Here is a 12,035-nt window from a genome sequence, read left to right on the forward strand (position 1 = left end):
CCTTTTGACTTCATTGAATCTGAGATCTCTAGACTACTTCTCTTGAGGTACATCATGTGGAACATCACAGCGCATGAAATCACAGCAGCATTTGTTGAAGAAAAAAAAAAGATTTTGTGGGAAATATTTTTGGGAAATGCTCTATACCATATGTGATTGGTTTTGTATCACCTTGGCTGTGCCAGGATTCTCAGTGGTTTGCTACTTAACGTCTTCCAATCCCTCACGGTCTGACCTAACACTATGTAATTATAGCCAATCATTTGTAAGAAGATTAGGGTGAGAAGCTACTCCTTTACTCAGATCATAACTTTGAGGTAATCAATTGAAAGAGAGTTTTCTCTGGGGTATCGGCTGTTTCCAATATAAGTGGAAGCTGTGGGAAAACATGGTGCCCTTTTACTGGGTCTGAATCCTATGTCTAGCTCTTTGACCTCTGGCTCATTGGACTCCAGCCAATAGCCTACCTTCATACTTGCCAATCCTGGGAGACTTCGCGATATGCCATCTGATTGCTGTTCTTGGTTTCATTTGCCTCTGGAGCCACAAACCTGACCATCCACCTCTCCAGTCACCAGCCAGTGGTCTTCCTGCTAATCCTGGATTTATTGACCCCTACAGCTACTTGGGTCAGGAGAAGAGTCAAGGCTGACATCTGACCCATGGATTTGGAAGCTGCCTGAACTAGGCCTTGCCTGCTTCAACAACCATGTCAGTAAATGTCTTGGCACAAATTTTTCCCTGTATACACACATACTCATATGCCACTGGTTTTGCTTCTCAGTGAACTCAGCCTGACAACAAATATAAACAAATTATCTGAGAAGCTCAGAAGTAAGGTAATTCTGTGTGTGTGTGTGTGTGTGTGTGTGTGTGTGTGTGTGTGTGTGTGTTTTGGGAAGATTCTTGAGGAATGAAGAATGTTTATAAAGCCACTGCAAAAGTCCAGCAAGTGAAAAGGACAGAAAGACTCAGATGCCCTCATTATAAACCCCTAGATGTGAATGGCATTCAGTCCAATGCCTCTTCTCGCCGTTGGTTTGTGTGACGGAGTAGGACGGCCCACAGGGGTCCCAAGATGGCCATCTTTATCCAAGCAGAGCGCATGGTCTTCCTCCCAGAGTCACAGGTGGGCTGTAGCCGTCACCCTTCTGATTGGCATCTGAGTATCTAATCATTGTGCTACCAGATTTAATATTCTGATTTCTAACTCTCTTCTCAATATTGCTTCTCTGATCTCTGCAGGAAAAGTTCCTCAACTTAAAAAAAAAAAAAAGCCTAATTGGTCACAACTGCCCCATGCTGGTTTCTTCAGAGACAGGATTCTTCGTATTCAGTGAGACCGAATATGAAGCGGGACTGAGCAAAACAAGAAGTTACCACAGAATTTGGTGTTACCTGGAGTCTGGTTTGGTGTCTCCCCACCATCCCGATCCTGTAGACAGCTCTGGGGCATGAGTTGTACCATTCTGTTCTGGCCTCAAGGTGAGGAGGCTTGGTCAATCATTAGTTTGGATCTTTCTGGGAAGTAGGAGACTACACTTCTCTTCTTTAAAGGAGGGGCAACTGTGTGTTTTTTCCAGTCACTTCCAAAGCCACTAGGAAATGTGACTACTTCCAGTAAAGGGGATCTGAGGCGGACATCCAAAGATTAAAAGCACCCACGGTAGAAACTGTCATCCCTTGAATCTTTCTAGCAACAGGCAACGACCCCTTTCTCTCTCTCTCTCTCTCTCTCTCTCTCTCTACTTGTGAAGAACAACCAACTAACAAAGAGTTTTCAGCTGCTTCAAACTTTCAGCAAATGATGTCTCAGAGGTAGCAAGACATTCTCTCTGGGGAGTTTGTCTGGTTCATTCAGACGGGAGTGCCACAGGCAGCAGTAGTGTGCTGTACTGAGGTCAAGTCTTGTCTCCATAGAACTCCTAATTAAAGCTTTTGTTAGTCCATGGGGATCTGGGAAAATTACCACTTTTCCTTAAGAAACTTTGCCTAATAACTGTTATCAGAGAGCTAAGGAGAAAAAGAGGTGTGAGTGTGAAATATTCAAGTCTGTTGTTTCGGAAGTCTTTGCCTTTAACTCCTCAGACCTCTTAAAATTTTCTTCTCTATACCTCATACCTGTGCTGGTTTTTTTTAATTGTTATTATTTTCTTCATACATATGGAACACTAATAATCTTGTTAAAGTGAGTATCTGTGTCTTTATTCATGTTTTGTGACAAAGTAGTTGGGAGGAAGACAGAGCTTTCTACTTCTGTAAATAATTCCAGTCTCAAAACTCACAGGGACAGTCCTACCCTGTCTTATAGGGTAGCCCTGCATCACCCTTGACTTAGTGGCAGTGAGATTTATTTTTATTCTTCTTCATAGATTAATGCTATGATTATTAGAAAAGTGAGAATTTCGGTTTTTGTTTTCATCATAGAATGCAGGGTGTGTAGAATAGAAAACATCATAAGGCAGTCTACCACTCATTCATTCAATGCCATTGGGTGGATTCTCATTCACACTGATCCTTTACAACAAAGTCAAACTATCCGTCTGGGCTTCTGAGGCTGTAAATCCTCACCTGTGCAGAAAGCCTTAACTTTTTCCTGTGGAGAATTGGGTGGGCATGAACCTCTGACTCACGTCATCAGTACTCCTTGAGTCCATGCTTCTCACTCATCCATTCACTCATTCACTCCATCACTCACTCATTCACTGCCACCGACTGCTTTCCAATTCATAGTGATCCTAAAGGACAGGAGAGGCCTGCTCCTGTGGGTTTCTGAGGATATAAATCTTCACAGGCGTAAGGCCTCATCTACCTACCTAGGAGCTGCTTGCAGTCAGCATTCTTCCTTAAAACTCACCATGCTACCAGGCTCCTTAGGAGTCTATCCTCAGAGTAAAGGAATGATACCTATGCAGGTCCTCTGTATCACATGAGAAATTGTGATTGCTGAGTTCCTCAGGGCAGCTGATGGAGATATTTACATTGCAGAGGGATGATTGAAGTTCAATCATTGAAAATTTTCTAATGAAATTGAGGGTAGACAGATGAAGGAGAAAGGATATGTACTTTCTTGTCAGAGCTTTTTGGTTGATGGGAACTATCAAGCACCAGAAGATGTAGCCTTGTATATATTATTTGGGCCTCTTGGCTGGCTTTGTTGGGGAAGGAAGAAAAGACATATATTCTTTAAGTTTGTACTGATATTTCTTTTAATTATCTAATGTCTTTCAGGAGGAGAGAGATTCATATCATCAAGTTACTGAACTGTGGGTCAATAAAACCACGGGGAGAAAAATGGCCATCTCTCCAGGCTGCCCTGGATCATTAACATACAGTTTAAAGTCTCAGCAGTAGTCTTATTGACACATGAAATGCAGCTTATTATTTTAACTTTTCAAAGGTATTTGTAAAAAGCACGGGAAAGAAGCTATTGACTGAAAAAGCACCAAAGAAAACTTGAAAGCTAAGCATGAGGCCAAGAAGAAAAAAAATATTAATAACCACAAAATCAGAAAACCCAGAAAATAGATTGAGGAAGGGAAATACAAACAACCTGAAGAGTGTTTTTGCTATTGATTTTGTTGTCATCATTATTTTATTTGGTAAGAAGAATAGATATCCAAATATAATTATTTCTAGATCAGTTGGGGTTCTCAGAACCCCAGAATCAAACTATCCTTAGTTTGTAAGTACAAGACCAGGCATATACGAATAAGCCACACCAGGAAGTCAATCACAGGGAGATACTGAGAAGAGAGAAAATGGATGCATGATCACTGTATTTTTCTTTTTTTCTGAATAGTCATCATTGATCTGAAATCCAGCTGTTCTCTGTATATTTCCCCTGGGTTGATTGAAGTTTTTAATTTGAAGAATATTTAAATAAAATTCTGATTCTTGAGGATATAGCGGGAGGTCGGAACCCTACCATTTTCTTGGAGTTTAGCTGGCATTAATTCTTTGAACATATCTTTATGAAGCATCTGCTTTTGCCCGGTATATTTTAAGTTCTGGAAAAAGAATTAAGTGTATACATAGATGAAAACCTTTGCCCTCATAAGAACTGACCTTCCAGAGTGGCAGGAAGGGAGGCACGTGAGCAAAACCACCCAAAAAGCACACACGACATGGCATGTGGTGATAAATCAGGGGAAGAAAATATAATCACCTAGGACTTGCATCACCAAGACAATGTGCCGACAGAAGTAAGTCATTATAACAATACCATACCTTTTACTATCGCTGATCTCTTGATTACGTTCTGCTCATACTTTTTTACTTTAAAGACTCGAGATAATGGCTGGTGAGCTACTTGAAAGTGACATGGTTTACTGATTATTTTTCTTTAAAAAGGGACAAAACTTATCGTCATGACATATCGCTACATTCAAATTTGTTTGAATTTCTCTCCTTTACAAAATCCTATATGATTAGGTTCTTTTCCCCCCTCCTTTTTTAATATTGGAGTTTTGTCTATTTACAAATAATAAGCAAGTTTATAATTCTTCAGTGAAGTAGCTTGCCAATATTAAACTTCAGTGTTAAACTGCAGCTATGATCCTTTTGTCATTGCTGTTGGGTGTCATCAAGTAAGTTCTGATGCATGGGGGCCCGGTGCACAGCAGAATGAAGCACTGCCTGCCCTGTGCCATCCTCACAGTGGTGCCTATTGCTTGTCAATCCATCTCCTGGAGGACCTTCCCCTCCTTCTTTGTCTCTGTAGGTGCCATCAAGTTGGTTCCAATACATTTCAACCCAATACTCAATAGGATGAACCACTGTCTACCATTCTAGGATCTTCACAATGGTTACTGAATCATTGTAATAATGCTGCCAATTCACTCGTTGAAGGTCCTCCTCTTTGGGGGCTGACTCCTTTCTTTACTAGTAAGCATGATGTCCTTCCCCAGGGACTGGTCCCTCCTGATAACATATCCAAAGCATAGGAGACAAAGTCTTATCTTTCTTCTCTTTATGTATGTATCCAGTTTCTCTTTTTCTAACTCAAGCCTATTACACACACACACATACACACACACACACACACACACACACACACACACGCATCAGCATATAGACCTATTCCATCATTGCTGATATTCAACTGTTCTATACTGATGTGTGCATAATGAAGAATTTCTACAGTGGTTGCTAAGAGAGTTATTGCTCAGAAACTCTTAAGCATCCTAGAGCTTTCTACAGGCTAAATCCCTATGCTGTTCATCTCTCTCTCACTCTCTAGCAACTAACGTTCTAATGCCGAACTGAGTGGATATTCTGACTCCCCCCGCAACACGATCTGACAATGTCTGGTTTGACTGTTAGACATCTAGGCTATAATGTGTCGGCGATGAGAAGGAAGTAGGGGGGCCGGGGTGCGCTGGGGAAGACACTTAAACTGCATGAGACTCAGTAGATTCCTATGGTACCCTTGCGAGAAGGCAAGGAATAATATGTAGTGTCCTACCACAGAGCCCTGGTGTCTCAAACAACTAAGTGCTTAATTTGCTTCCATAACGAATACAGGCTAGAAAACCCTATTTGGCACATTGAAAATGTCTCCGATGACACCAGAGCTAACATTCAACAGACAAAAACGGAAATAGTTGATTCATTTGTTCTTCACGACAGCCTTATGAGGTGAGTAAAATGAGTCACTCTTTGACAGTAATACAGCAAATCACTGATGCCTACCCACTGCAAGGGGTTGCTGTGAGAAGCGAACTGAAGAAATTAAGAAAAGCAATAAATAAAACTTGTAAAGTCCTTAGAATAGCCCCTGATACTGGGAAGATCCCTTGAGTTGAACCTTTTAATATTTTCGAATCCCAGTTGACCTTGCTCTTGGTATCCCTGGCCAATCACGACGCTCAGACCAAGGTTTCCCAGGACCCCACCAATCCCCTGGCAGCCGGCTGGGGTTCAGCCTGGCAGCAGCGCCCCTACCAGTGCGCGCACCTGATGCAGCGCCCCCACGATTTTGCGCGCCTCCTGGTAGACCGTGTCCGCGCTCCAGTGCGGGTTGAGGGCTTTGAGCGCAGCGGCCAGGCGGTTGTGTTCCCGCAGCCACAGCGTGTGCAGCGCCGTCAGGGACAGGACCTCGCTGGCGCGGCTGTCGCCCGCCTGGAAGCACTCGATGCGCCCCGCACCGGCCGCGCCCGGCTCCCGCGCGCAGGGCGAGGGCCCCCGGGGTCGCATGAAGGGCAGATAAGCCCGGCCGTCATCCCGGTAGCGCTGGTTGACCTTGAGCTGCCCTTCCTCACTGCTCCAGTTCCTTAGCTGCTTCTCCAAGGCGGGCGTGCTGCCGTAGACGGTGGATGCATCCAGGAAAGAAGTCAGCCCGTTCATCTGCTGCCTTGGATTTGACCCTGAGAGGTTTCCAAACACGGCGGCCTGGTCGCCGGTGCCGCAGGCCGCAGAGGAGCGATAGAAGGGCCAGCACTCAGCGCCCGTGGTCAGCGAGTCCTGCAAGGGGAGCTGCCGGGGAAAGAGGGAAAGCAGGGTCACTTGGTTTTCTTGCCCGCTGCCCCACACTCATTGAAAAGTCAAAATCAATTCTTTTCCACTATGAATTAAGTGAAGGTTTACGGTTCAAATCAATTTTCCATTCAGTATTTCAAATATATTTCATTTCATGGTATTGCTTGTAATCCCCAAATAGAATATGTATCCCACTTCAAACAATATCAGCTCGAGGCTGGGGATGCGCCTAGACCACTGGGGACATTTCTCTGTATTCAGTCCTTTATGAAGTGGGTTCATTGAAGGCAGCCCTTCCTGTCCCCCCAACTTCGTTTTCTTCCCATGTGAGTCAGTTGTCAGGCAGAGGCAGATGGTCTGGATAAAGAACACCCAGCCCTGACAACAAAGTGGATCACAAACTGGCTAATAACCGCAAAGTGAGCAGTTTAAACACACCAAACACTGCGCGGGAGAAAGAGGAGGCTTTCTACTCCTGTAAAGATTTCTCTGAAACCCGCAGGCGACGTTCTACTCTGTAAGATTAGGGTGAGATTAAGACCTGCATTTAGTAAAGGTTTTGAACCAAGTAAAACTCTTTCCCTTGAAGGCTTATCTACAACAACTTTATTAAAGGCATTATCATTCAATTTCCTTCGAGGTCTGGTCTGCTAATAGCCATACCTCAGTTTATAAGAGTCATCTGGGACACACAGAGAAATTTCAGGCCCTTGGAAGAGCACTTCCAAGATCTCTTTTAGAAGGGCCGAGGCCACTGAGACCAGATGCAACAGAGACTGTAGCACAGACACTCAGAGGACGGTGCTGAGATTATGCAATACCCCCTTCTCATTTGGCCGGAGACTATAAAACGATGAGACAGCGGGATTGACAGGCTGGCTTCCTGGCCCCTAGAGACAAGAAGCCAAGTGACCACATGGATGAAAGTCTGAAGGTAGGAAAGACACCTGGCTGTTGGCTGGGGAGAGGTGCTGCTATGGACCACAGAGCCCTGCTCAGTGAACCCTCTGGGTCCAGAAGACAGATGTGACATCAGAGGAGCAGCGACAGAAGCAGAAGTCCAAGCTGAAAGCAAAGTGGTGGATTCCCCAGCCTACAGAGCAAGTAAAACTCAATGATTTGGGGGAAGGAGGCTGGATTGTAGTATGAGGTACCTCTGGGGATTTAGTGGAGCTGGGCTTGGTGATCCACAGACACAGACATGGAGCTAAGTCACTTTGGGTTGTGATTTACTGGAGTGAGGTATCTCCAGGCACTTAATTCAGGGATCTGGGTTTGCTGACTCATTGAGTATGAGCTGCATGCTTTCTGGTTGAGGTTTATAGCTCTGTGGAATGCCCTTTGGGAGTTTGTTAGCAGCTTTAAAATAACATTGTAACATCCTGATGAACAACTATATCCTGAGCATTTTTCAAGAGCAGTGCCACCTGTTAACTTCCTTAATAAATCTTTCTATCACTAATATTGTCTTTGGGTTCCAATGGATTCAAGAGTCTCTATAAAAAGGTAGAGAATATTGGGAATTAAAGGGAATATCCAAAAGTTCATAGAAAATTCCATTAACTTTTGATTCCATTTTCCACACGTTTTTGAAGTTCCTTTATAAAAACTATAAAGTGAATTTGCATGTCATAATAGTAGTTTTTATTATTGTAAATGTACACAGATATTACATGGGCAATTAATACACAATATTCTTATTGTCACTATGAGAAGGACATGATAATCTTTGTTTTATAGCTATTGAGTTTGAGATTTCAAGGGTTAAATACATTGCCCAAAGTCACAATATTAAAGGAGACAAACTCCACAAGACGGCCTCTTATTCTAGAAGTACGAAGTTGTGTTTTGAGGGTGGATGTAGTGGGTATGGTGAATGAGGACGAACATATCATCGTGGACCAGATTCTTAAAAACTTTCTGGTAGAAATATATATATATATATATATATATATATAAAAGAACTTGTTCTTGTAGAACAAGTTCATGGAAAAACAGAATTAAAAGGTAATGAAAGTTTTCCACGAACATTTTGAAGCTCCCTTGTAGAGAACTGTGCCACTGAATATAAATAAGTATTAAAATGACTATGGTTGACAATAAATTGAAGGTATTTTCAGTAGAAGTCAGAAATCAATCAAAAGTGGTTGGAATTAGTAATGACAGTAGGGTTTGAGATCGTCTTTTAAGTATCTTTGGCTTTTCTCCTCCTCTGTAGGCAGTTTAAATCCGCCAGCAGCTCCTTGGGAGAAAGATGAGGCTGTTTGCTCCAGTAAAGATTTAGAGCATTGGAGAGCCTGTGTAGGTTTCTATGAGTTGGAGTCAACTCAACGGAAGTGGTTTTGATTTTGGGTTTTAAATCCTAGAGTTAATTTGCCTCACCCATGGCATGGGCCCATACATATTTCTTTATAATTACATAATTTTTTAAATCTAATTTTTATAACACTTTTTACAGTGAAACATAAAGTTAAACCCACTGCCCTCAAATAGATTCTGACCCATCGCCTTCCTATAGGACAGAATAGAACTGCTCCAAAGGGCTTTCAAAGCTAGAAATCTTTATGGAAACAGATGGACTCACCTTTCGCCTGTGAATCAGCTTGAGGGTTTGAATAGTCAATGTGGGTGGAGCAGCATCATACTTAATCTGCAGTGCCACCAGGGCTTTCTGAGTAGATGATTCTTATTATTAGGACTATTTCCCTTTCTTTAGATCTCGAGTTTCTTTAGGACCAAACTGTTGCCTTCATCTCAAAATTCCAAATATACATTATTTTGTACATTGTCTTTTGTTTGGAGTCTTAAATTTCATGTAAAAGACCAAGTAGAGTGTGACATTAAATAGGGGGGGACCAGATGCTGGAGAGCCTGGAATATCTGAACAAGGAGGCTGCCCAGTTGGTACGCTGGAGCTAAGTAGCAGCTAAGTAGTCGATTGAACAATGTGCTTTTGGTGTCACAAATGGCTCAGAGAGACTGACCGTGAAATATAAGGAAAAGGAAACCGGGTGACATCACAAAAGGAGTTGAAACCCTTTAGAGAATGAGTCATAATATCTAAACAGGCACTATGGTTTACATCCATTTATAAGGAGCCCTGGGACTGCAGGGGTTAAACACTCAGCTGCTAACAAAAAGATTGGTGGTTGGAAAATGTGCAATCTGCTTCCGAAAATATTACAGCCTGGGAAATGCGGTAGTTGGAGCAATTCTATTCTGTCTTGTAAGTCGATAGACCTAACAGCAGTGAGTTCAGTTTAGCATTTTTTAATGTCCACTTATATGACTGCCTGGTTTTAAAATTGTGAGCATCTTTATAACAGAAATGTTTATGGGGTTTAATGTTTAATCCCAGTATTTGGGGAGGAAAGTAAGAAATAGCGTAGGAGCAGTAGATAAGCCAAACAATTATAAATAAGTTCTCAACAAGAAGCAGAAAATTCTGGAGGTTACAGTGTTCTTTGGCTTTGTTACAACTGACCAGCACATACCTTTTCTGCTGTGATTTTCTGAAGCAAGCAAGTAAACAAAGAAACAAACAAAACAATGGCAAATGTTTCTTATAATTCCAGCAATCCATCACCATGTACTCAGGTCATGTGCCCAGTGAGTCATTTCAGTGAGGGGACATGGTCTGGGTTTCAAAAGATATCCCTTGAGAATGTACACTGGGAAAGTGGTTTGGCATTTTAGAGAATAATTTCCAGTATCAGCAAATGGTTATTTGAGTCATTGATCTTATAGCGCTGGCTGAGGGCACTGAAGGCTTGAGGCAACTCATCCAAGTGAGATTTCTGCCTCTGCCATCCTTTGTAGGCAAGAGAGTGGATATAGTGATGGAATCAATCAAATGTGGTACAGAGAAAATAATTTAGGTCAAAGAGATTAATAGAGAGGCATTTCAGTTTGCCTATGTGGATAAAGACCACAGCGTGGCATTTTAATTGGTAGAAGAATCAAAGCGGATGCCCTCAGCAATATTTACAGGCAGGGTTAGCAGCTGTCCGTCCGTGAGATCTGAGGCTTGCTGGGGAAGGCTCCAGTGAGTGCTTAGTCCTGCCTTAGGAACTGGTTATTATCAGATCAGACGAGTGTGTATCAAATAAACTCTTTCTGTTAAAGATCCCCGGGAAGACAGCTAAGGGGCTGGGAGTTAGAGGTCAGAGCAGTCAGTCTGAGAACGAACTATAGTGAAAAACTTTAAAAAAAATTTCTATCAGCTGAAATGAAGCAAAAAGAAGAGAGAAAGCAACATGACTTTGTGTAGTAGGAATTTTTATAGTACTGAAGCTTCAGCACACATCCTTCATGATTATGAAAATCCAGCAAAATTAGTGATATAGAAAAATTAAATTTGTACAAATCATAATAAAGTTAGAAATAATAAAAAAGTGATGAAGTTTTCAACGACAAATTTAAAAATAAATTGAAAACTCTATAGAAATCAATAGATTAAATTTCTCATTAAGAAAACCTAAACATAACAACAACAGTTCTCCTCAGCAGAAAATCTAAAATCTGTATATGATTTTCATTTTAAAAAAGGAAAGAAAGAAATTACAATGAAAATATAGCTAAATATTTATTCTAAGAATTTGGTTAAAGAATAAAGAAACCAACCAAGAGGTCCCAAGAAGAGTAAATTAATCAAAATAAAAGTTAAAATTAACAAGATTAAAAATGATAGAAATAAAACAAAAATCCTAAATTTCAGAAGCTTGTTGAAGGAAAAGAGAAAGTGCACAAAATAAGATTTATAATGAGAAAGGAATCAGCTTTAAGAGAGATTAAAATGATTATAAGTGATTATGACCAACTTCTTTCATCTGAAATTGTTTAAATATGCAGTCAAGATGAATTGATAATTACTGGTGGTTGGAATGCAAAAGTTGGAAACAAAGAGGAAGGATCCATAGTTGGAAATATGTAGCCTTGGTGGGAGAAATGAAGCTGAATATCACATGGTAGACTTTTGCAAGACCACCAACTTCTCATTGCAAATACTTTTTTACAACAGCATCAATGGTGACTAAGCATCTTGACTTTATCTGATGGACGACACAGGGAAAATAGACCACATCTCTGAGAAGAGACAATGGAGAAGCTCAGTATCATCAGTCAAAGCCAGAGTCCTGGGGAGAAACGGGACAGTATCCGATATTCAGCCTTGTGAATTTAAATGGCGTCCATATGGAGGCGCAGCGATGCCCAGGTCAATCATTAAGGTCCTACACTCAGCCGCTCATCAAGAGAAGGAAATACATTCATGCCAGAAATCAAAAGGCATTTGTTTGGCAGGAGTAAATCAGTCCAAAACCCATCTTGAGTAGCCTACACACATCTTTCTAACCACTTAGCTTCAAAAGTAACCAGAACGAATCCTTGGAAAGCAAAGCAAAGTCCTATGCTTACAGAAATAAACAGAAGATAACTAACAAACGCAAGTGTGTATACACACATACACACACACACACACACACAATTAGGAAGCTTGGTTTAAAAATGTCCTGAGATTGAGAACATGTAGGAAAGAAGAAAAGCTGTCTTTTCTT

The 12,035-nt window shown here is 41.5% G+C and overlaps 1 protein-coding gene across 1 annotated transcript in view; it reads right to left on the reverse strand.

Moving 5' to 3' along the window:
• TPO (thyroid peroxidase) overlaps window positions 1–12,035 on the reverse strand; it is a 183,442-nt gene that overhangs the window by 72,071 nt on the left and 99,336 nt on the right. Inside the window, exon 7 of the mRNA XM_004709831.1 lies at window positions 5,959–6,477. Coding sequence (XP_004709888.1) covers window positions 5,959–6,477 — 519 coding nt within the window. The remainder of the gene's footprint in view (window positions 1–5,958; window positions 6,478–12,035) is intronic.

This window comes from Echinops telfairi, unplaced genomic scaffold, assembly GCF_000313985.2.
Source record: "Echinops telfairi isolate 266 unplaced genomic scaffold, ASM31398v2 ScPeMD7_3509;HRSCAF=4178, whole genome shotgun sequence".
Classification (NCBI taxonomy): Eukaryota; Metazoa; Chordata; class Mammalia; order Afrosoricida; family Tenrecidae; genus Echinops; species Echinops telfairi.